The following is a 25,825-nucleotide window of genomic DNA, read 5'->3' as shown; positions in this document are numbered from 1 at the left end:
TCCTCGCGCCATTTATTTTTTTTTCACTTCTAAAAGGACTTTGACTTCTCGATTGAAAACCAGTCAGGATGTCATTTGAGATCTTCGACTCGACAAACGCTTTTAAGTAATACTATGTACGCTGTACCAGTTCTTTACAGACGTCTTTCAACGTTATTCTAATTTCCGAGCATGTAAAAACCTTGCGGAGCAAAGGAAAAATTAATTGTGTATTCTATCGAATTTTTCTTTCTTTTTTTTTTTTGGTAATATTAGAAAAAATGTATTTATAGATCGTTAAATCATGCGAAGCAGCATATCTAATAGACAATTTATGACACCAATAAATCTCCATCTTATCCCATCAGCCTACGTCGCGAAAGAGAATCTCAAGCTTTCTTCAATTTAGTGTGCTTGTCTTGAGCAGGAATTTCGGTGTGGCGCGTCGAATGGAATTAAGGAATGCCTTCTTTTTTTTTCGCACTCCCGCATATTTGCGTCGCGTCAGCGTGATTTCCTAGAGCACGTAAATACGTCCCGTGGACTCCGCTCCTCGTACTGACGTATGTACGAAATCCGGATAGATGGACGAAGTGGGGGCACTCAGAGACGCGTGGTCGCCACTGGATGTGCGAGGCAACATAAAACGAAGCGGCAAACGAGATAGAGACTCAGTATACACGAGACGATCGATCGCAGCACGATTCTGTGACGAGAACGAGATTGAGCTTGTTATTGATTGTTTATCGTGACGGCGGCAATTGCACCTGTGACTGCACGTGTGATCGCACCTGCCGGCGTGAAGCAAGTGTCGCGACATCGAGAACGGACGGAAAGCGGAAAAGGAGAACAAGCATAATGATGATCAGCGGGATTTCCATCGCGAAGATTGCTACCTGCATTCTACTTGGATGCTGCGTGATGATGCGAGTTACCGGCTCAGCGATACCGATGTGGGAATTTCTTTCGAGAGATGAGAAAGTGAGTACGGATCATCCCTTCTGCTAATTACATGCTGATACTGATTAGTTTGGCGTAAGGGATTTATCGGTTTTTTTTTTAAATTCTGCTTTAAGTGAAGCTACTGAACATTTCAAAGCACTGCTTTAAGTAAAGCATTACTTTAAAGCATTACTTTAAGAGAAGTCTAATTTTGTTAAAATTATCTGATTAAAAAAAATTTTTTTTAATGAAGCTATATATCTGATTTTTTTTTAATATTTGAGACTTTCTAGTAAGAATTCGAAAAACTTTTCAAGCAAGAAAATTTTATTAGAATACATTGACGATACTGACTACTTTAATTGATGAATGTTGCTTCGAAATTGTGCGATTTGTTTCTATCTTTATTTGACAAATATGAAAAATAATTTAATACATATAATTAATTTAATACAATTCGTGTAATAAGTAAAAGTATATTTGTATAAAATAAGTGAACACAGACTATTTCACGAATTGATTGATTATTTACAGTGATAGATTTTATGAATGCAAAAATATAAAAAAAGTACATAGATATGAAAGATACAAGAAAGAAAACATTTATAGTTATATAATGTGTAAAAAAAGACTTTTGCGCATTCTATTTTCTTTGGAATAAAATTTTACATAAAAAAGAAAGATATTACTTACCGCTGTTCATAGTACATTGCGTATTCTCATTTGTATTTGTATAGCGAAGAAGACGCTCTTAACGATGTCTCTCTTCTTTGCAAATTATTTAAAAAAAGATAAGCACAAAAATATTTATTTTTCACCAACTTAATTTCCGTCCATCCAAGTTTTTTTATCTTCAAAATTGTAGCCACTAAACTTCTTTCTTATAGTTTTCCATGAAACTGCGAATGAGAGATGTTGCAAATATCTCTTCGTGATATCAACTATTCAGTGGACTTTCACCGAACAATCGAGTGTATCCAATGCAAGTGCGTTGCATCTGAATCACATGTTGGGCGTATTCGGTTGCTGCGATTGCATTTGTATTGTACTTGCACGAATTTCTTAGTGATGTGTCAATAAACTAGGACATCTATTTATAAATTTAACATGAGTTTGATAAACATCTTAAAATTTCATGTATTCGTTGAAAATCTTATTTATAATAATTTGAAATACATAATATATATACAATTTCTTTTATTATAATAATTTGATTAGGATTTAAAAAGATAATTGATTAAACTGATTTTATTACTTTGTGCTTATTACTTACTTAGTTCTTACGCAAAGAATAATCAAGATTTTTTGATTATTTTTCTGAGTTTATCTTAATACAAGCATAATGTACTCTCGATTGTTCTAAATAATCTAAATTTTCGATGTGCCAAAATTTTACGAAACAATATATCGGAATGATTTATTTAATTTTCTTTAGGTTGATTTCTATCCCCATTTTTCTTCTTATAAATCCTTCTTATGTTTTAAATAACAAATCACAATGTTCATAATTTTTACAATTAATGGTGAGCAGCTGACATCTTATTTTAAAGTTTTTAAGTTTTGATTGTTTTAAATATTTTTCGAAAATAAATATTATAACATTGTTTTATTTATTAGATGTGATATATATTTTAAATAAAATTGATGATTTAAGATTTTCAAAGAGAGAATAATTCTTAATTCTCAAAGAAAATTTTTTAAAAAACGTAAATTACTTGAATTGAAATAATTTAATTAAAAGAAAGACACGTAACACACTGCTAGTTCCGTTATGTCTCGAGTTCCTTGTTAAGCAAGGATTCCTTTATCCTATATTTATTTAAGATTCTAGTTATAAATACACTGATTTATTCTGACGCTTTTTAATAAAATCCTCAAAATAAACGTTACTAGATATGCGTGTGTTCTAATTTTATATGACCTCAGATTATAATGATAACGAATAAGTCATTGTAAGAATAATCATATAATAAATAAATTTTTTGAGTAGCTTGTAAATGGAACTGAGATATTATACGTTTAATATTTCCATTTTATATCCGACTATTGGAAAATATACTATGCCAAATAGACGATCGAAGATTTATCCACGGATGATTACTTCTGGCTTTATACTCGCGACATATCTCTGGTTCTACAAAAATGCCTAGTTTATATAAAAATTTAATGTAATTCTCAATATTTAAATCTATTATCGTTTTGTTGTTGAAGATGATTAAAATTGTGGTCGAAACGTCTGTAATTGTCAATTATTGTAAAATAAAAATACGTACGAGTTTTACACATCCAATGTTAGTTTATATTGGCTTACATTTTTTATTTATTTTGGTTTATTTCTTCAAGAAGTTTTATCATTAGAAATATATTATTTTAATTGATGAAAAAGGAAAGAGAGAGAATTATTTGGAAATCATGTAATTCATTTTAATCTTATTTGACAAATACCGAATCATTACAGCAATCTAACACTTGTTTCTTTTATCATAAATCTCTTTCGAATGCGAATAGTCTTGTACGAATGACACGTTCGATTGTGGAGTTATGAAAATCATTTTAATCTCGATGTTATCAATCAATAGCCGGATGCTTGCGATTTTACACTCGGATCATATTCTTTATCTCAAAGCCCTGTTTCCCATGGAATGTCTTTAGTGCAGCGTTAACTGGCAATGAACAAATGTAAAAATCTAAAGATTATCACGATTATGATGATCTACTACCGGGAAGATAATTACACTGACTGTTAATCGTCACCATGACACGATAATTGCATGGATTCTCATCTCACAATGAATGTATAGGAGGTCATAAATTAGTTAAAATATGCATATCAGAAATTAATATTTATAATTGATATTTATTTTTAATATTTATTGGACTATCAAATTAGAAAATATAGATAATCTTTTAATTAAATTAATATAAAGAAAACGTCAATTTTTAATTTCTTTAGATTTATTTTTATTCAGCGATATTTATCACAAATTGCATGCTCTAAAGTTAAAAATAGAATGCAGAGTAGAACCTTAATTGGCGAACGTCGACTAAGGTTGAATTACCGTCAGTCATTGAAAGTGCTTCGTACTCTTGGCCAAGGCTATGCACACGGTATTTCGCGACTGTATATACCGGATTAAATGTGTGCATGTAATACTCCTGAAGCAAGTAAAAGCGATCGCACGAGTAAGTGCTAAGTTGAAGTTCAAGAGCAATGCAGCGTATCTAGGATCAGTTTCTCGAAGCAGCTCGGGTCAATGTACAGATTAAAAATCAATTTCAAAGATGAGTAAAAGAATATTGCACCACAAAAAAGTTTAGTGTAATATTTTTGAACAATTGCGCTAACAATAAATATCTATTTAAGATTGAAATAACTTGAATTATTTGCAAGTATGTAGATTTTGAGTAATTAAAAAAAATTTTTTGTGATTAAATTTTTAAATTTAATTTTTTGTGCTTTGTAATTAAAAAATATTTTTTTTCTCGTGTATTTTAAGTCACATTTTCAAATTTCAAGTAGTTATGTATATCAGGAACATTTGTTGAGACTTACTCAAAGTTGAAGTAATTTTTTCTCTTTTTCTTTTCAATTATTCAGACTTTAAATATTTAAAAATGATTTTTAAAAATGATATGTGATTCAATTATACATATATGCTTGATGTGTACATGTATGCTTTTCTATAATTAACTTAATTATTTGATGGACGCGAAATACAAATATTGCTGTTTCCAAATGTAAGAGCGTATCTCTAGCGTAACAGCATATGTAGTCATTGTCTTTCCGCGCTAATTCGCGTATAACTAGAATCCCGCTCATCTCCGCTTTCTCTTAGTTTCCGGAATCGCAGCGGAAACGGGACAATAATTTATCACTGACCACATACCTAAGATACATTAATCTACAACACTAACATTGCAGAAAAGATGAGACAAAGAACTCTGTCTTGTTCTTTTCTCTGTGACTTTTTTTTAGTTTACTTTTTTAAATATTTAATAATCATATAGAAAGTAAACATAATCACATTTATAATTAGCTGTGAAAATATTTCATAGCTAATTATAAAGGGATTTTTCAATATTCGTAGGCCATTCTTATGTCAAAATTGTCATAAGTATAAATGTTTTAACATACTAATACGATTCTGTCGCCGGTATTTATAATCTATTCTTATTTTGGTTAATGTCTTAAGATGCTAATACAGAGATCTCTGATTGATTCATAATACCTTAAGACAGTACTTAAAACGATCTTAAATAAGAAGCATCTATAAATACTAGTCTATAGTCAATTCATGATATTTTAAGATGATACTTAAAATGGTGTTAAATATAAGAACTATATGACTGAATACCGACCTACGACATGTTTAAAAAATTGAAAAAATTTTCAAAAAACATATGATATCTTTACATATGAAATCTAACATTTTATAAACATTTCAAATCTTTTTAAAAGCATATTGAAAAAATATACTAAATTTTAATAAATATTTATTTAAATAATCCTAACAAAAAACATTTACTATAAATATGAAGATATATTTATTTGATAGTAAAAACCATTAATTTGATTTAACTGTCATTTTTTTATAAGTAAATATTTATTTACTTTAAATAAATGTTTAGTGCTATTGAAAACAAATATGTAATAAAATTAATAAATTTAGTATATTTTTTCTTAGCGCGTTTTTAAATTCCCTAGTCACAAATGTATGTCAAGAGTAATCTCGCAGATAGATTGGATTATTTAATTTGTAAAATCCACAAGAAACATGGGCTCGCCAAGAAGTGTGTCGAAATGTGCGCGCGACGCGAGAATAATAGACCAATAGACTCGTAAAAAGACAGCCGCGGGATATGAGAACGTCGTTACAGAAGATTTATTTCATTAGAAATTCTAAGATCGGATGTGCGCGTCATCGGACCGAGCCGCAGAAGGACTCTGCTGTGTGGACATCGTTCTCGTTATCGTCATCACCGAGCGCAAGAACGGTGACCGTTTCTCGCGACTGATGCGATTCGTACCGGCGAAAAGACGACGGTATCGCGCAATTCGATACGTGATGTACGGGACGTCGTATTGTGCATACATATTTGTCAGTTTTAACTGTCGGTTCCGTCGCCAACGTTACACATTGTCAAGTTTCACCGGACGCGGTCAGAATGCGGCGCGCGCGATATGTTTCACCTTATGTACTCTGACATTAAAGATAGAACATAAGTGTCGTACTGTCAAAGTAATAAATTATCGAGGAAGTTCTGCGTGTTTTCATTCTTTCATTTCATTCCTCTCACGAAGTTAATCGACATGTCGCGCATTTTGCTCTTCGCAAACGTATGGGATCAATGGCCATCGCATGCTCTAAATAGACTTGCTCCTTTCTCGTTTTAGATGAGTCACCTGTACGGACTATTCAGTAAACAAGTGGCACGGTTTTGCGCTGATTCCTCGAGGCCGGACTGCAATAAGAACCTGCTCGTAACCGGCATACGGAGCCTCGCCAGCATGGACGACAATGTCCTCGACAGGTTGGACCCCTATCAACGTGGCGCGAAAGAAATGAGTAAGGAAACATTCCTGTATTAATATTGAGAAGAGGTTTCGTATTTACTTGGCTGTATATCGTGGAAGAGATTTCATGTTTATTCAATCGAGTAAATATACAAATAAACTTTGAGATGACGCCGGCCTTGACACTTTAGCAACCTCGTACTCAAGCTGTAATGTCCTGTTTTTAGTTTGGCACGCCATGGTGGGAAGCAACAGATTCGCATCAAGAATCAGTCATGAAACCGAAGAGTCTTACTTCACGACCGTAGCCGATTTAGGTGAGTGTACCAGAAATTATTGAAATAATCTCTTTTATTATCAACAATAATCAATCAAATAGAGTTTAAATGTAAAACTATATATAAAATATTATTGGTTACTATAGTCTTTACTATATCTATAGAGATCAAAATAGATTACATTGTGTGGTATAGAAATGAGAAATAAAAAGGATATTTATAGAAGAAGAAAGTCAATGAAGTTTTAGGAGTAGAGTAAGTAAGTAAGTTAGGATATTAAAATCAAAATCTTGCTTTACAATTTATTTAGCATTTTGTTGAAAATAAAAAAAGAATTAATTACATATCTGTACATATTTATTACTTTATCTATATTCAAATTAATCAAAACTTCAATCCTATATAAATAAAAACAATATTTTCATAATCTAGAGGAAACATATAAAATTTCAATAAAAATTACCACTTAGTGCAATATTTTTTTCTTAATCACTTATCTTATACAAAATTGCAAAGCTTTAGTTGCGTGTACATGCCATTGTAATAAGATAATATGATAAAAGGAAATGCACTCTGCGTTAGCTTATGCGAAAAAACATTTCGTAAATTTACTTCTTCCTTGTTTCGGGATCTCTCTGCAATCGTGGACGGAAACACGTCGTACCTCGAGAAAGTTTTAGTCGCGGTTTCGATCCCACTCGTATTCGCGCTTGTGCTCCTAGAAAGTCTTTTTTTCTCCCTTAACAATATTGCGCCCGATAAACAGCAAATCCTTGATTGTCATTGACCACGCACTTTCTCCCTGCTTTTTGAAAAAAAAAAGAAAAGGATCACACGGTCCATTGCACCAATCCGAATTGATTCTCTGATATTATTGGAGTCATATTACATTCGTCGTTCATCTACAAATCAATTAGATCAAATCACGAGTGCTCATTGTTCGTCAAATTTAAATTTTTTCGATAAAAATAATTTAAAAACACAGAGAATTTTTAAATTTAAATAACAGTAATAATGGTTCTAAAAAAATATAAATTTAAAAAAAGGATACTTTTAAGAGCATATACTAGTTATTCATACGTTAAAATTTTTTTATTGAAACGTTTGTACTTGGATTTATTAAATTTTAACGCACGAATAACTAGTGTAGGTTCTTAAAGGTATCCATTTTTTTCAATTTAAATTTAAATGTAAAACAGTTTAACAATATAATATGATGAGAAGTAAGTCCGATAAGATTAAATTTAATTAAAACAGTTTTTGATTGCAACTCTTTGATATAAATAATAGTTATAAAAATTACAGTTTTACATTATTTTTTATAATAATATTAATTTCAATATTAAGTATCTGGTGAACATAATCTACATTACATGAAAGAAAATAGACATTTAAGAAATATCTTTGGAGAATTTTATTAATTCATCATTGGACAATCTATTGACAGTCTGATAATCCTCACACGTAACGAGCTTTTGATAGATAGTGGACAGATCGCGAAAGGAGGTCACTTTTTTCAATGTCTACGATGAGAGTCCCAGCGCGGGGGCGCACTACGATGGCTTTCACATTTTCTCTGTTGGCCCATATATACATGCGTACGCTAATGATGCATCGATGAAACACGCGATGAAAGCCGCAAGCGTTGCACGCTCGTGATTTCAGGCGTTTACCGATCAATTATCGTGTTAGAAATCTAGTGAAATAGAAAAGGGACTTTTCTATACACTACCTATCGATCCTATTTAACGGGAAGGAACGGCAAAAAATACGATGTTCTTACCGTTATACATCATTAATTTTTCATGAAATCAATGGCAATCATCTTGTATATTTCATGGTAGAGAAATTTATAACTGTACAGCTCTTCTTTCACTGGCCGAAGATACACACGCAAATATGTACACGGCACTCATCCATTGCGAGGGCAAATTCCTGCACGTTTACCTCGCGGAGTCCTTGTAGCCTACAAATTGACGACATTCAACTAGCTGTCGGAAGCGAATAGAGCACGAACTGATATACAGATATTGAATTTTAAATTATCATAATGCGGAGGTCGTACAGGTCTTTAGAAACAACTACGTGTGAAGGACGATAAAATAGTGGCCGTTGATTCAAAATGATCTTCGTGAAGAATTACAAACGTATCTATCTTGTTCCCCTTTCATGGATCGGAACACGCGAGTCTGCTCTTTTTTTATTCATACCAAAATAAAAGTACCCACGACTAAAAACCGATAGCGAAGATAAGATTTAAGAAAGTCTGTTCCCGGAAATCGATAATAATTATTATAGTTGTAACAAGAGACAACTAATGATATTATACATATATAATCATATGCGATGTGTTAAAGATCGTAATATTATAATAATAATTAATTTAATACGTATGCAAGTTTTATTTTATGAAATATCAAGAATTTGAATTAAGAATCTGGTTCTATAATTGTCGAAGATATTGCAATTGATCCCAGGCATACAAATGCGATTCTTATACTCTACGCACATATACTATTAAATATCAAAGAAACAATGGTAATTCAATTCCTTGATTTAAATAACAATGGGTACTTCCCATTTGGTGACATTCAGTGAGCAATAAAGGTAGAAGGACACTTGTGTCACTAAATGAAAAATACCCAATTTGTTTTTTTAACTTCCATGTGTGTTAAAATGTCAATTCATTTCTGTGGTTTCAAAATAAGCAACGTCCATATTAACGTATACACTTAGTAAATAATAAACTAAATTAAATTTAACACACTTCTTCGGTTAAATTATTTACATCCTTTATTTTAATTAAATTTAAATAAATTAAATAATTTAGTTTCTACAAAGTCATCATTGACTAAGAAATTTGTGATCCGCTCGCACAACTTTAACGAGTGAATCTTAATGAAGTACGGACAAGGATTTCACTTGGAAGACACATGTACTTCCTGATATCTATTGCGCCTGTATAATGAACCTGTTACTTAATCCTCGGCGACTATAAACCAACGTCAATTTCGAAGTCACGTCGACGCATCTGTTTAATTCCATCTCTTTCTTTCTCTTCTTGCAGCGAACAGCGGTAGTGAGACGAACGGCCTCGGTGAGGAGACCGTGGCGAGCGGAGATTACATCCAATCATCGGAGTCCAGCAGGCCGTATCTGTCGGGACCGATGGTGATACGGGTCTACCCGGACGGTCGACCAGTTCCGGAGGATCAGAAGCGCCCGTTGCCGAAGGACGAAGACGTGGACGAGCTCAGATATTCCCGTCTGCCGTCCATCGAAGAGATCGAAGCTAAGAGTGGCAGCAAGTTCTACGGGAAACGGACGATCGAGCCGTCGATGCTAAAGAGGAGGATGTCCTTCATCGCCGATGACAAGAACTATCGGCGATCGCAAGCGTTGCGTCTTCGCCATCCGTTGTCCTATGAAAGAACGATGTTTCGGGACGCGTTGAACGAACGCGGAGTGCATTACTACTGAGAAGATGTCTCGTGTCTCTTTTATATGATACGAGATACTTCCCGCGAATGCATCGCTTCGTGATAATGAGATTTTTCGAAAAGTAAATCGCCATCAAGATCCTGCGAAAAGGCAGATGACAGTAGCCACGTTTGTTATCAGACAGATATGGAAAACATGAGGAAAGTTGAAGATACAAGCGATACCAGTTGCAGTCGCATCGTAGACGACGTAATAATAATCAGCTGTAATTATTAATTCATTGTGCATTCTAATTTATCTGATATCGTCATTGTGATAAGTACGAAAGAGAAATCGTCGTACACTGTTTTTCGAAATCTCCGCACTGTTACCTATCGAATATTACCTATTATTGGAATGAGAGATACAGAGCGTGGAATGACTGAGTAACTTCGTATGAGATAAGAGTTCACGATTTAAACCGCGTGAATTGGAAGAATTCATGGCATAAATTCTTTCGATTGCATAAATTGGAAACTTGACGATTGGTCGGTAATTAGATTCTCTCTTAATATACAAACGCCGACAGGAATACCTGTATATATTTATATACACAATCTCAATAACACTCGCATAATCCGACCATGAATATCATTCGAGTTCCATTTATTTAATTTCATTCATTTATTATATGTAGTATTTATTTAATACTCAATGTGATTGTCATGGCTCATACAGAAAACTTCAGCAAAAAATATCGATGAAATCATATATTAATTATCTTAGGTTGTGATGAGCAATTTAAATCTTAAATTCTCGAAACTGTTAACGCAAAACATCACAAGCATATTTAATCAATTTTTATTCTTTAACGGAAACAACAATTTATCAATTTCTCTATATTTTGTTTTCATAAATTTAATATATGTTACGTATTATTTCTCTTCGATATATATATGCGTCATTAGTCGCATAAAGGAACTAATACCTCGCTGAAAAATATTGTATATTTTGCATATGTTATCTCATTATCATCAATAATCGTTGAATATTACATATATCATTCGTTTTAATGCATAATAACAGTTTGCTAAAATTTGTTGCAAATTTGAAAATTTCTATGACTAATTGCATAAATATATATTTATATTTATGCAATTAGTCGTATATTTGTATTTAGACAATTGTAATACTCAATGAATTACATCTATTGAATTTTCACGCAAATCGTTGTTTGCGTGAACAAAAAACAGCTTGTTTAAAAAATCTACATTACGTATATATTTTTACGTGACGATTACTATTGATTATTATATCTATACGTATTCATTTTCGTTTTGTAAATACTTGAAACATTTGCCACTATTAACTTTAAGTACACGTCAATAAGATAGAACTAAAGTGTGATAAAATATAGAACATGTAATATATATTTGAAAGGCGATATTAATGAGATTATAATGTGATAAAGTAAAATTAACACGATATAATATATGTATAAATATCCACATATGCATATACACATCATACGCGCGAAACATTTAAATTTCTTATTAGAAATTCTTATTAAGAAATTTAATATAAGGGAAAAACTTTTTGTACCTAATTGTTCAAAGATGATCAAATTTTATGTTACAATGATTATTTTTTAATGTGCTGTTGCTATAAGCTCAAACATTTTGCTGTTTCATAATTGTCATTTTGGTACATTATTTTAATGCATTAATGACTTGTCTATTTAAATCAGCAGCTTATCCAAAAATTGAAGTGATCAACCTGCTTTCATTTTTTATATTTTTAGAATATTGAATATTTTAGATTAATAAATCAGATGTTTAGTTAAATATCTATTATCTTAGCTTTTCCACAATTCCTTTTATTAATTAGACTACAAATCTACACACATATATATATATATATATATATATATATATATATATTATAGCAACTGTGTGCATGATGTGCATGTCATTATACTACTGATATGTATGAATGAATAAATTATTAAGGCTATATATGTATACGAAAACATTGCGAATATAGATTTAACGTAATATTATTTTAGATTTTGTGGTGATAATATTTTATATAGTAAATATATTATATAAAAAAGATACTTATATCAAATACGTACGAGAATAAGTGAAATGACTAGAAAGATGATTATAGAGAGGAGTTACATTTCATATTATCTTTTACTTTAAAAATTGTATGAAAACGTATATTGATATACATATTGAAACCAATATATTATATTATAATATTAATAGATATATATTATACGATTAATTTACATACTAAAACAGTTTTAATTTATCCATTCGTTCAACATGTTCTGTATGACACACAAAAAAGTAATAATAATATAATATAAAAGATGTATTCAATAAAGTACATTATAAAGATTATATGTACCGAGTTTCTTGTAGCGTCTCGTTTAATATACGCTAATAAAAATGAAAAAAGAACATATCTATACCAAATTTTTACTGGAGACGGTTCAATATATTTATATAATGTACAATAAATCTACAAAGATCTATAAAAATCTATCACATAGGTTTTTCGAAAATAATCTTAACTGTTTATATATAAGACTTTCAATCGGTTAAAAGTATAATTAAAACAAATAGATTAAAAGTACATAAAAAGATATAGCTAAAATAATAGAGAGATCAAAATTACTAAATTCTCTTATCTAAATTCATTTCCTCTTTGTCTTATATTACATTTTCCATAATTTAATTTAATATTCTAAGAATATGCTTAAAATATTAAATAATATTAATTATGACCTATAGAGTTATAAGTGTATATAAAATAAAAATAAGTATATATTTAAACACTTTAGAAAAAAAACTGAAAGAGAAAAAAATATGTAAAAAAATAAAACAAATAAGCCTCGTGTGTATCTTTTTTTAAATTTTCCTGTTTTTACGTTTTTTCTTTCTTAATCCAAAAAAACTTAAGTCCATTATTGCATTGTGATTTTCTCAACATTTTAGCGGCAATTTGATTCAACAAAAATTCCCTGTAGATGTCTCCACCGTGTCTCCTGTCGACTCTCGTGCACGCTTCGGCCAGGCAGGTCTAGCAGTATCTTTGTTCATGTTTCAACCAAATAAGGCGAAGGGTGGAACAAGTATTTCACACGTAAATGTGTACGTGCATGCAGCGCGTGCGTATTTAGTATGTATGTATGCGTGTATATGTGTGCGTGTGTATATGTGTGTGTGTGTGTGTGTGTGTGTGTGTGTGTGTTTTGTGTGCGGAAGGTGGGTGCTGTCGCGGAGCTATCACACGTAGGCTGTCGTGGACGTCGCATCCTCACGTCAAACACCAGATTCTCTCACTCGGTCTAGTTTAGATATCGTTGGGCGTGCAGAGGCACAGAGTTCATCGACGGAATGTCGTACGAAACGAGTAAGTCGCGATACCTGAACGCGCGTTACCTTTGCTTTTATGTACCGGCGTACTATATTGTACCGATTTGCTACATGAAATATCTTCCTCTCAGTTTTTCCGGTTTACTTATCTCTGATCGGATCACGAGGCGTTGCGAGACGACGAAAGGAGGCTCCTCTACGATTTTACACATCTCTTGCGTTTAACTGCGTAAATCATAGTTATCTCGCTCGATTCTTACTTCACTTGAATTTGAAGCGTTGTCACACATGTGCCGTGTCAGTCGTGTGTGACACGATACGCCGGACGCACGGCTGATGTCAATGTGCATATACAGGGTGTTCAAAAGCTATTGGCGTTCTTACTCCAAACATTTCTTCTAGGTGATTTGGAGTAAATGTTTCGTTTAGCGAGAATATCGGCAAGTCTTTCACGAAAGAAATGAAAATTTAAATGTACTTAGTGCTCGATGCAAAGGAATAATAAAATTATTGTTTAATTTTGAATGGTTCTTATTTTTGGAGCCTTCATTTTTTAATTTTTTCGTTATTAAATTTTATATTAAAAATTTTTAAATTATTAAGAAAGATTTGGTTCTCTCTAATCGAATTTTTGTAAAAAGTGAAGAAAAATATGTCGAGACTTTTGATACATCCTGTATATAGTCACGCTAGAAAAAGGAAGAATGAATCACAAACATTGAATGTCCAAGTTTGATAAGATTTTAGATAAGATTTATATACTTTATATATATTATGTTCTTGTCAGAGTGAAGAAAATCATAAAAGAAAAAAGAATAAATTATTTTTTATAGTAATTATTATTAAATATTTATAATATTTATACTAGCAAAAAGCCATATAATAATAAATCGTAAATCTTTTGTATTTATCACGGGAAATATTTGAAGAAAAGAGAAAGGGAGAAATAAAAAATTATTATTGTTATATTTAAAATAATATGCTGTACAATATTACTTAAAATAATTTTTTTTGCAAATTATCTTATTAATACGTGTATAAAATTCTTTAAACAATATTACATCCGGAATTATATCCATGTATGATGCAGGATATACTGTAGCTTGTTAGCGCTTAAAATAATTCGAAATATTAGAAGCTGGACTCATGCCAATGTATCAAGGAAGAGTATTTTGGTTCCAGCACCTGGATGCATTATGCGTTGTTCGCGTGATATTTGATCTCTTTTGCGCGTTTGACAATATTTTCCTAATTTTGAGGTTATTTTGTTTAATAGTATGAATTTATTTATTATGAATAGTATATCATATAAATAAATGATTGTAGAGCAAATGATATGCACGTACAATTTTTTATGAAAAATAATATGGAGTATAAAATAATGTATCTATTATTAAAATGATTATATTAAAAAATTTATTTGTTATGCAGTTTTGAAAAAATCTATATATAAATTATATATTTTGCTGCTTATTTTAGTATTATAAATTTACAATGTATGTGCTGGTGGGAAATAAATTATTGATATTCAGATCTGGATATTTAGTTTTAATTTATTTATGGATATTTAATTTTAATTTGAAGATGTTTTTGTTTCTTTATTTTATAGCTTCTGCTTTTTTATATTATAGAATATATATTTGCTGCATTACCAAGGACCCAAAGAGGACAACCTCTTGTATTAGGCGGCGATCCCAAAGGAAAGAACTTTTTATATACCAATGGTAACAGTGTTATCATTAGAAATATTGACGTGAGTTTTTATATTGCAATAAATGCTTCTAATAACAGACGGACGCACTAATTTCCGTATCTCGGAACATTGCAGAATCCAGCAATTGCAGATGTTTATACAGAACATTCTTGCCCTGTGAATGTTGCCAAATATTCTCCTAGTGGTTTTTACATAGCTTCGGGAGGTATACTTTAATTGTAATATTTAATTTTATCGGGATGTTGAATTATTTGAATATTATGTATATATATATATGTACATTATCTTTACATGGAAATTATCATCCATAAATAACATGGTGCATAATATTTAATATTTGTAATCTTTGATAATTTTGCGTTATCACTTTTTCATTGAGATTTTTATATTAAGTGTAGTAAAAAGAAATCCATTATTTTTCCAATAGATGGCTTTAATAATCTGTATCACGCGTAGACGAGATATAGTATGATTTTATTTCAGATCAGTCGGGTAAAGTACGTATTTGGGATACAGTTAACAAGGAACATATATTAAAAAATGAATTCCATCCTATTGGCGGACCTATCAAAGATATTGCTTGGTCACCGGATAGTCAGCGCATGGTCGTGGTCGGAGAAGGAAGAGAAAGGTATACTTTACTCACTAGAATGCGTAGAAGAAGTAAGATATATTATTAAAGAATTGAGATAGATCGTTAAAGAAGTAATATTGACATATTAATAATTTATGTTTAGATTTGGACATGTCTTTATGGCAGAAACAGGGACGTCGGTGGGTGAGATCTCTGGTCAAAGTAAATCTATCAACTCATGTGATTTTAGACCGGCTAGACCATTTAGATTAATAACTGGAAGTGAAGATAACACTATTGGAATATTCGAAGGCCCTCCATTCAAATTCAAGTATGTACACATACGCAAAATATTTATAGTCTATATTCTGTTGAAAGTGAGAATTTTAATTCTTCATGTTATTTATATAGGATGACAAAGCAAGAACATACTCGTTTCGTTCAAACTGTACGTTATTCTCCTGACGGAAATCTGTTTGCTTCTGGTGGATTCGATGGAAAAGTGTTTTTATATAATGGAACAACCTCTGATTTTGTTGGAGAAATAGGATCCCCTGCACATCAAGGTGGAGTCTATGGGGTATGTAATTTAATTCGTTTAATGTAATGTGATGTGATATAAGAATATGATTATAAATTATTTAAAATATTATTTAAAATAAATGTAATATTGAATAACACATTTATATTTACAGGTTGCATGGAAGCCTGATAGTAAGCAATTATTAACCGCCTCCGGAGATAAAACCTGTAAACTGTGGGATGTAGAAACGCGTTCTTTAATTACGGAGTTCAACATGGGAACGACGGTCGACGATCAACAAGTTCGCAACTTATAGATCAATTTAAAAATACACGGAAAGGCACAGTATGCAAGTAAACATTAAAAGAAGTATTAAAATAATCTGTGTTCCAGGTGAGCTGTCTGTGGCAAGGAAAACATTTATTATCCGTGTCACTTAGCGGCTTCATCAATTATCTTGATGTCGACAATCCTGAGAAGCCTATAAAGATAATAAAAGTAATTCCTATTCCTGATTGATTAATCTTTTTTAAAGTTCTAATTTAATTGTTCTTAATATATTCTTTTCATTATATCAGTTTTGATTTAATTTTTTTTTTTCAGGGTCATAATAAACCAATAACGGTGCTAACATTAAGTCCTGATAGAAGTACGATTTACACCGGTTCTCACGATGGCTATATCACTAATTGGAATGCGGAGACAGGTGAAAATGAACGTGTACAAGGGCACGGTCATGGTAATCAAATTAACGGGATGAAGGCTACGGGTAACTTGCTCTATACCGCTGGCATTGACGATACTTTAAGGTCAGTCGATATTGCGACGAATGCATACGCAGAGACCAGTGTGGTAAAATTAGATTCGCAACCACGAGGATTGGATATATATAACGATATAGTTGTGGTGGCTTCAGTTCGACAGGTAGATCGAATGTAAAATGTTTACAAAGATAATTTTTTCGATTTTTCGAATTTATTCAGTAAATTTAACAAAATATTTAGCAAGCTTAAAATTAACTTAGCTGAAAACGTAATAAGGATAATTTTTTTACGTTATTATAGGACTTGTAAAATGTATTTTAAAAAATGAGCATCTTTGTAGACATTTCGCACTTGTAAATTTTGCGTAATAATGATGTTACCATTGATATTATATTTTGCAGATCGCAGTTACACAAGATGGCAAAAAGCTGTCCAGTTTATCAATCGATTATGAGCCATCGTGCGTATCAATTAATCAAGAAATCGGAAATGTAGCTGTTGGATCCACATCTGACAATAAAGTTCGTCTGTTACTTATAGTATACGAAAAATATAAAAAATTGATTCATATGCTATTATCAAGCTTTGTACAATGTAGGTTTATATTTATGAGTTGTCGGACACTACATTAACTCAAAAGACTGAACTAGAACATCTGGGTCCAGTTACGGATGCCTCGTATAGTCCTGATAATAAATATTTAGTTGCTTGTGATGCAAACAGAAAAGTTATACTGTATACTGTACCAGAATATAAGGTAAAGTACTTTACATAAAGGATAATTTAAATTTATTATTTAGATTCAATTATGTACAATTAAAAATGTAGTAAGTCTTGCATGATCGAGTATTTGTTATATGCTATCAGTAATACTGTGTTAGAAATGCAAGAATAGTAATAACACTTAAAATTTTTAATTCAAAAAGTTTTGTTTTTTAATACCATAATTCAACATAATTGTAATAAAGAGTTAGTAACTTAACAGAAAATTCCGTCTAAATTTAATGGATAAATACTTATAGCATTTATTCACTAAATTTAATTGTGACGCACTATGTTGGAGCAATATTTGCTATGCATAAAATAATTACACACACACACACACACACACACACACACACACACACACACACACACATATACGCTTTCATTAATGAATTAATTGCTATTAATGGCTTGTTATGTGCTTATTGGATTAACAGAGGGTGAGTAATATAAATGGAATTAAATATCCATTATATAAATACGTTTGAAAAGAGAATTTTAGGATATAAATCTAAATTATTTTTATTTGATTTGCAGCTTGCACATAATAGAGAATGGGGTTTTCATAATGCAAGAGTAAACTCTGTTGCTTGGTCTCCAAACTGTGACATGGTTGCAAGTGGTAGTCTTGACACCACTATCATCATTTGGAGTGTGACAAATCCAGCGAAACATACTATCATTAAAAGTAAGTATAGCAAATATCCTTTTGTAAATGAATCGCAATTAATAAACATTTATATTTCAGATGCTCATCCTCAGAGTCAAATAACACGTTTAGTTTGGCTGGATGAAGAAACATTAATCTCCGTCGGACAGGACTGCAATACTAAAATATGGCGTATAGAAAAGATATAATTAACTTTTGGAAGAATTTATTGCCACTTCTAAGGACTCAGTTTTGGAGGCATTTTATTTATTTCGTAGTCTACAAAAAAAATATTGTATATTATTTTTTAATACAATTCTTGATATATGATTAAAAAATTATATTGCAATGTCTTTTGCACCTTTTGTATCGACTTTATTAGTAGAATAATTCACATCCCATATAACTAAGATTCTGCGGCTCTTTCATTGCTGCAGTTTTATTTTTGCACATATGTAGAGATATTGCATTTTCACTAAGTCACACGATTTATCTAACTTGTCTTTATTAAAACGATATAACAATAACAAGAAAGCGATAACAATTCGAACACTAAAGGTCTTCAGGAACATGATCACACTTTGTACATTTAAAGATGGAGTTCCATGGCCCGTGGCTCGGCATGACTCGCCATAGCTCGGAAAACCTATACATCTATCATGGAATCAGAATGGCTCGTTATCCCCCATTTGTAGCTCGTGACACGTCATTTTCAAAAATTGGCATAAGTTTCGCGAGTTAAAGAAGTCTTTGTGAGCAGACGAACCGATAAAGCATCTTACGCTATTGGATCGTCAATGATCGTATTCAGCAGAATGCTTATTTTGTAAATGTTGAAAGTTTTCTTTGCTGATATAGAACTATAGAAGATCTAACGTATAATTAAATTAGCGCGAAAGAAAACTTCCAACAGTAGCAGTAGTAAAAATAAAATAAATATTTTGTTGAACATGGTCAATACTTGCAAAGTTATTTCATATACATTTTTTCATTATAGAAAAAGTCACTTATAATGTCTCGACTAGCAATAATAAACAAGCTCTCACACATTTATATGCAAGCATAGAGAAATTGAGTGGTGCAATAACGAACGGTAGTTAATTATTTCGTTCAATCAAAGCGCGAGCTCTGCTCGCGTAATTTACCGACAGTTTCGCGAACTGATGAGCCGCAAGTTATAGTGAGCCATTTTGTTTCTACAGTGCGCCGTAGGACCGCAATTTTAGCCTTTTTTTATATCAATTTTGAGACTAATCGTGCGACGAGCCATGCTGAACCGCGGGCCGTGGGACCTCACCTTAAACGAAGATGTTATTACGATTTGTCTTATTATTAATCAGTCCAGTGCTGCTCTTACGAATTCAATTATGTTCATAATCTATCATTTATCATAAATAGGCATAGGTAATCATTCTAAATTATCCTCTAATCTAACATATCTAGAACAATGTTTAATTATTTTTAATTAATGAAATAATTTCATTTCAATTTTTTCCCTTTCTTTTTTTTTGTAATTTAACAAAAAAAAATAATTTTTAACAAAAAATATATTTTGATGGAAAGGTATCCTAGCGAGGGTTAAAATGTCTATATAGAATAACACAATAGTGACTTTATCATCACATTATTGATGGTTTTGACGTACTATATCGTGGACGTTTCTGAGGAGAAGCTACTGGGTGCCTATAGGACACATGTTTCCTGAGAGCGTCTCGTGATCGCGACACGTGTGAACAGGATGTGCAGCTATAAGAGCTATTACTATGCGTCTCCATGTGTACTCGCAAGTTATATTGATTACTTAATTGTTTACCACAAATAAGACAAGTGACACTGGATTTGTTGTAACTCTGAGAAGTTCTACTAGGTGTGGATGCCGCAAGCAACTTGAAACTTGCATCCCACACAGCTGGTGGTGGTTTTACATCTTCTGTAGTGACTTGATCCTCCATAATCGGCGCTGTCTCGTCCGCTATGTTCTCCGAATAGCCTCTATCAACATACTTATTAACAGATACGTTAACAGGAACAGACATTTTTTCTCTTTGGTTTAACTTCGCGTTTATAGAGTAATAGGGCTTCGTCTTCACACAATACGGTATACTTTCTTGATCATTATTAGGCTCTTCATCCTCTAAAGTATCCATTTTAGGCAATGATACAGATTCTGATGATCCAGGAGTTATTACATTATCTTTCTCTGTCTTTATTATCTCTTCGTCCAGTCTTTCCTGAGGTTGCATTACTGGCGACTGCACATACACGTCGTTATCCTGTCTCGAATTTTTCTGAAATAAGAAGACACGCATAACCATGTAAATTATATTAAATAATTATCATATTTTTCATTAAAAACATTGCACTATTAAACACAACAAAAAATATATAATTTAAAGGTGTATTAACTATGCGGCGTCATATGCTTTTATGCATCTATATTAAAAGTATGTTAAGTTACAAGAATAATATTATAAATAAATTTATTATTATAAAGATTTATACAAAAATACAAATTGCTTTCGAATTAATAATATAATAAACGTATTTTTTAACTTTGCGAATATAAATATTAATGTAACATATGGTAAATATATCTTTTAAAATTCAAGAAAATAAAGTGTATTCTACATATATTATACAACAGATTATGCATTGCACATTAATAATTTATTATGTGCAATTTATTCGTATTTATTTAAAATCAATATTAGAATATATTACTTAAAGATATTTAGCATGATAATTTTTTAAACATTTGTTTTTGTTTTTTTGATTAATATTGTTCTAGAAATGAACATTTATTAAACAATACTAAGGCCCAGTTCCACAACTTACGATTAACTCTTAATCGAGGTCCAACTTATTCATTGTCTTTTTCCAATTCTAGAATTGGAAAGAGATGAGAAACAAGTTGAATCTCGGTTAAGAGTTAACCATGAGTTGTGGAACTGGGCTTAAATATGCCTAATAAAATGTCTAATTTTTTATTTATAAAACTATTTAGTCAAGAGTTATCATTGAATTCTAACAGTTTAGCACATAAAATCCTTGACTATATCTGAAAATCATTTTCCAAAATTATCTGTAGGTTTCCATGCATTTTTTTTTCTTTTAGCTAATAACATCTTTAGAATCAAGAAATTAGTGCTAAACGTTTGTTATCATCACACTTGACTAAACTGTTAAGCATTATTGTACTGCGGAAAAAAACATAAGTGTTGTATAAAATCGCCGTTTTAACTTCGGTAATATATAGTTTTAGTAATTTAGAGATTCATGGAAGAAGCTATTTTAGATATACCTGTAAAGTCATTCTATGGGGTAAGGTTCCATGGGATGCATCCACTTGCATTTAGTTGCAACACACACAACGATCTTGATCTCGTGGATATCGTTTTTATTCATTATCGTTCCTTCGATGCATATACGAACATAATATGTGTAGCGGTATAATTCCTTCGTGAAGTACTTCTTGAGGAACGACAGTGAATGTGTTTAAGTAACCTGAACAAAACAACACGATCAGGATAATATAAAAACATTAAGTGAGGAAACAAGCGAACGCGAATTTTGGTTCGTTCTCCGTTCTGCTAAAGTACGAAAGAAATTAATTATCTGCGACCTTTTGAAAAAATATATTCGTGACAATATTATGACAATTTTGTATTCTTTAAGTATATTAATATTGATATTGAATATGAATATTCCAAGGATAGCGTTTACAATACATGTACAATGAGCTATAATGTGTACATATTGAATTTATCATGATTTCCAGATAAAACAAATTTTACTTAATGAGATATTGAGAGATTTGTTTACAACTCTAACAAATGCTTACAACACTTACTGCTATCGCATATAAATATTGTATCATAGATATAATATGCAATGTGTTACAGTTTTAAAAAGAAATTGAAAAATAATATATTGACATTCTATTAATTGTAAGAAGCAATATTATTTATGAGCTATATTGAATATACAGATACTATTAATCAAATATTACAATGCATAAACAGTTGTATATCAATGTTAATGAAAAAAAGGAGAAAAAATGTGAAAGGAAAATGCATTGTGGTTTAAAATGGTGCAACTTATTAATAGAAAATGTTGCATAAGTTTTGTATAACTATATATTATATACAGCTATATTGTTGAGCGTATCAACAATACAGTTATTTTGTGCAAATTTACAAAAGACATATTTGTGTAAAAAATAATAAAATATTTAGTATATATTCGTAAGGAATAGTAAGAACTGTTAGGAGTTATATTCCTGTACAACGGCGTTTAAAAATCCATGCTTTGTTATAAGCAATTAAAAATTTTCATTTGAGGACAAGCATATTAAAAAGATTAAATATTATTCATGCTAATTACCTTAAGTACTAAAAAACACGTCATTAATTTAATAACAAGAAAATGGTAGTCTTTATTTCTGAATATATTATAATATAAAATTGTTATATATATTTAGTTCTTTGATTATTTATTTCTTATGCACAATTAGCAAGCTTGCACTCGATCTGACTTGGAAACTCAATAGTAATAATGAAAATCTTTTTTTCATAATTTGTATGTCTCAGATACAAATAGTTACTGTAATTCGGAAATTAATTAATAAAAAAAAATTAGTACGTAATACGTGCACCTAAAATAAACAAATTAAATATTTTATTATTTTGTATATCATTATTTTTTGTTATATTAAGACAAAGAACTTGATATACAATAATTTCATGAACTATATATTTTATATGACGCCAAAAGTGTTGATATAAAAAATAAAATACAAGTTAAAAATGAAAATGTACAATACATTCAGAAAATACAATATAAATGCAGAGAATAGCATAATTTTTTTACATAATACAAGCTTTCCTAATACTCTTTAAAGTACATCTTTTTAATATCGTTTAAGCACTTACCCCAGCCATGTCAGCTAATCCACAAATGTGCAATGTATCAGCCATAGCTAAAAGTGCAGGTAACTGTTCTTGATAAATATTCACTTCTCCATTATACATAAATTTGACCAGAGCACATAAATTTGCATATTCCATGCCTGGCAGCACAATGACCGGATGTTGCAAAACGCTTAAGTCCTAAAAATGTTTTCATAAAATTCTTATCTTACTATTAGTCTGATAACTACATATTTGATCGCATACACAATAGTGACACAATATTAACTTAATATCACAGTTTGAATTAATTTAGAAATCCATTACATTTAGTTTATTCAAGCAATCAAATTAACTATCCGAAATAGTTTTATTTTTGAAGATATTAGATTATTACTTATAAAAAAAAGAAACAAGTAAAGAAGCATGAAAATAATATAATATTAAAATAGAGCTAATTAAAAAAAAATGTAAAAAAATTCGTATATTACATTAATATAATAGATCAACATGTTACTCAAAACGTTTCATAAAAGAAAAAATGATTAAGATCAAGTCTAAGAAAGACACAAACACCAATTGGCAGCAAAATATAAGCAAACAAAATATATAGATTTAAAAGACATGAAGTTTTCATAGTTTGCATAACATGATTGAGATAGTTTTATATGTATAAATACCTTAAAAAGTTCTTTAAAGTAATAACTACAAGCCGAGAGTATAATTCTGTGAGCATGAATATGTCTACCACCGGCACTGAGCGTAACGTCTGTCAGATGACCACCATCAAGTAACTTTGGCAACGAGCTCAAGAGAGTATTTTGAAAATTATGCCACCGTAAACAGAACTGTTGACCTTCCATGTCTCTGCCTGCTGTAAGAAAAAAAGGATCATCATATTGAAACATTAGGTTTTATAAAAGGAAAAATTACCAGAATTAAGTCTCAATGACTGCATAAGAAAGAAAATACAGCACCAGTTTGCAGGAAAATCTAAGCAAACAAAATATATGAACTTAAAAGACATGAAATCTTCATGATGTCTTTGAATTTGTACAAACTTATTCTTTCGCAGAGGATTAGAACATTGCAGTGGATATTTTGTTACATAATACACAAGTTCATATCTGTATTCATTCATGCGCATCTAATTTAATAATATTAACTCTCCAGAGCTAATGTTAAAATCTATAGCAAAAAGTTTTTTAACTCATCATTGCTCAATCCCATTATGCGCAAATACAGTTTTTATAGAGCAAAGTTGCATTTGTGCATAAAGCAATTAATCAATCGGTGGATTAAAAAACTTATCTGTAGTTATTGATGTTGAATCTATAAGATCCATTTAATGTATGCAATAGCGAATTTGATTGAATGCATTAATGCGCACTGATGAATAAGTTGTGAATACACTGATTTTTTAATCCAAATGTACAAGTAAAATGCAAATATTTCGAATTATAAATATATATATATATATATATATATATATATATATACCTTATCTAACAGAACAGTAAATTATATATTGAACAGTTCGAGGTATAAGTTGTTTCTTTTATATTAAATATTTTTGCGTCAATTTGTATATAGTCTCAATATGTACCAGTGCATACTGAGTACATCCAATTGAATTCGCTATTAATTAAAAAGCACTAATTAATTTCATGGAACCAAAACTCTTATAAAAAAGAATCAATACTAGGTATATTTTAATAGAAATAATTCAAATTTGCAGATGTAACATAAAGAAAATTGAATTGACATTTATGGCAAAGAGATTTAAAATGGGTCCAATAGACCTACCTCAACTTCCGGAGGAGCTTAAATATTAATCAGACACGTAACAATTCGATTCTCTCGTCGTACAGGATAAAAGATTGTAAAAGCCACGAAATTGCAGGGTGAAAGATGATTTTCTTCTGGTTGATTCGAATGAGAGATCTAAAATTTAGGGAGATCTACGTCGCGAGATCGCGACGTAAGGGAGGTGGGGCGACAGTCCGAGAGAGATACAGAGGGAGACAATACTATTTATTTAATCAGGCTCTGTGCAGGTTCCAGCCAAATCTATTATTGTACTCAGGTATGGCTGGAGGAAAAGGACGGCCGTCGCGTCTTCGCGATTCGCGACAGCTCACGGTGGACAGCTTAATAGCACTGCTGATATAGGAATGCCGAGGCATCGACACGTCTGTGAGAGGCAGGGAGAGCCCCGCGTCCGTCGTGCCTTACCTCGTGAAAATCGTTGGACGTTGTCCGTAACAAACGACCCGTTCTCAGCGTAAAACTGCCCCTCTCATCTGGCAAGAGTGGCAAGCGCCATAATCGCGATTGGCGCGGGTCATACGATCATGAGAGATGCACGCTAAACCACATACCACATAGGTGGCTGATAGCCACCTTTTG

The 25,825-nt window shown here is 31.2% G+C and overlaps 3 protein-coding genes across 10 annotated transcripts; 2 read left to right on the top strand and 1 right to left on the bottom strand.

Moving 5' to 3' along the window:
* On the top strand, nucleotides 1–12,606 carry Reg-5 (Rhythmically expressed gene 5). The gene is made up of 4 exons (XM_011059223.2): nucleotides 1–960; nucleotides 6,317–6,488; nucleotides 6,664–6,753; nucleotides 9,782–12,606. Exons 1-4 carry the CDS (start codon nucleotides 838–840, stop codon nucleotides 10,192–10,194), a joined length of 798 nt encoding a protein of 265 aa, XP_011057525.1. The 5' UTR covers nucleotides 1–837; the 3' UTR covers nucleotides 10,195–12,606.
* A 636-nt stretch (nucleotides 12,607–13,242) lies between these two features.
* Nucleotides 13,243–18,862, top strand: flr (actin-interacting protein 1 flr). 2 transcript variants are annotated; one of them, XM_087406323.1, is made up of 13 exons: nucleotides 13,243–13,312; nucleotides 15,152–15,273; nucleotides 15,349–15,439; nucleotides 15,718–15,865; nucleotides 15,972–16,139; nucleotides 16,220–16,388; nucleotides 16,504–16,632; nucleotides 16,725–16,829; nucleotides 16,935–17,255; nucleotides 17,497–17,616; nucleotides 17,694–17,852; nucleotides 18,398–18,548; nucleotides 18,609–18,862. In XM_087406323.1, the coding sequence occupies exons 1-13, from the start codon at nucleotides 13,243–13,245 to the stop codon at nucleotides 18,716–18,718; spliced, it is 1,863 nt and encodes a 620-aa protein (XP_087262449.1). In that variant the 3' UTR covers nucleotides 18,719–18,862. The 2 variants fall into 2 exon arrangements, with proteins under 2 accessions (XP_087262449.1, XP_011057524.1); XM_011059222.2 differs by lacking the exon at nucleotides 13,243–13,312 and adding an exon at nucleotides 13,352–13,557.
* Nucleotides 18,756–25,825, bottom strand: LOC105147889 (uncharacterized). Of its 7 annotated transcripts, none has more exons than XM_011059217.2 (5): nucleotides 25,652–25,825; nucleotides 24,350–24,409; nucleotides 24,097–24,287; nucleotides 23,441–23,617; nucleotides 18,756–20,797 (listed from the first exon to the last, which is right to left on the bottom strand). In XM_011059217.2, the coding sequence occupies exons 2-5, from the start codon at nucleotides 24,372–24,374 to the stop codon at nucleotides 20,129–20,131; spliced, it is 1,062 nt and encodes a 353-aa protein (XP_011057519.1). In that variant the 5' UTR covers nucleotides 24,375–24,409; nucleotides 25,652–25,825; the 3' UTR covers nucleotides 18,756–20,128. The 7 variants fall into 7 exon arrangements, with proteins under 7 accessions (XP_011057519.1, XP_011057517.1, XP_011057518.1 ...); XM_011059215.2 differs by having other exon boundaries at nucleotides 24,097–24,290; nucleotides 25,652–25,824; XM_011059216.2 differs by lacking the exon at nucleotides 25,652–25,825 and adding an exon at nucleotides 25,223–25,644 and having other exon boundaries at nucleotides 24,097–24,290.

This window comes from Acromyrmex echinatior, chromosome 5, assembly GCF_024713525.1.
Source record: "Acromyrmex echinatior isolate Ae372 chromosome 5, ASM2471352v2, whole genome shotgun sequence".
Lineage (NCBI taxonomy): Eukaryota > Metazoa > Arthropoda > Insecta > Hymenoptera > Formicidae > Acromyrmex > Acromyrmex echinatior.
Note: the sequence above shows the minus strand (reverse complement) of the source record. Positions and strands in the feature narration are given on the sequence as shown.

Excerpts from the sequence above, each read along its gene's own strand:
- LOC105147889 (XM_011059215.2), bottom strand. The coding sequence starts at position 24,374 with ATGCAGTCATTGAGACTTAATTCTG. Across the intron at positions 24,291-24,349 it reads GTCATTGAGACTTAATTCTG|CAGGCAGAGACATGGAAGGT; the intron begins GTAATTTTTCCT and ends TTTTTCTTACAG. Across the intron at positions 23,618-24,096 it reads ACTTTAAAGAACTTTTTAAG|GACTTAAGCGTTTTGCAACA; the intron begins GTATTTATACAT and ends AAACATTTTTAG.
- flr (XM_087406323.1), top strand. The coding sequence starts at position 13,243 with ATGTTTCAACCAAATAAGGCGAAGGGTGGAACAAGTATTTCACACGTA. Across the intron at positions 15,274-15,348 it reads TTATCATTAGAAATATTGAC|AATCCAGCAATTGCAGATGT; the intron begins GTGAGTTTTTAT and ends GGAACATTGCAG. Across the intron at positions 17,256-17,496 it reads TGGTGGCTTCAGTTCGACAG|ATCGCAGTTACACAAGATGG; the intron begins GTAGATCGAATG and ends TATATTTTGCAG.
- Reg-5 (XM_011059223.2), top strand. The coding sequence starts at position 838 with ATGATGATCAGCGGGATTTCCATCGCGAAGATTGCTACCTGCATTCTA. Across the intron at positions 961-6,316 it reads TTCTTTCGAGAGATGAGAAA|ATGAGTCACCTGTACGGACT; the intron begins GTGAGTACGGAT and ends TTCTCGTTTTAG. Across the intron at positions 6,754-9,781 it reads CACGACCGTAGCCGATTTAG|CGAACAGCGGTAGTGAGACG; the intron begins GTGAGTGTACCA and ends CTCTTCTTGCAG.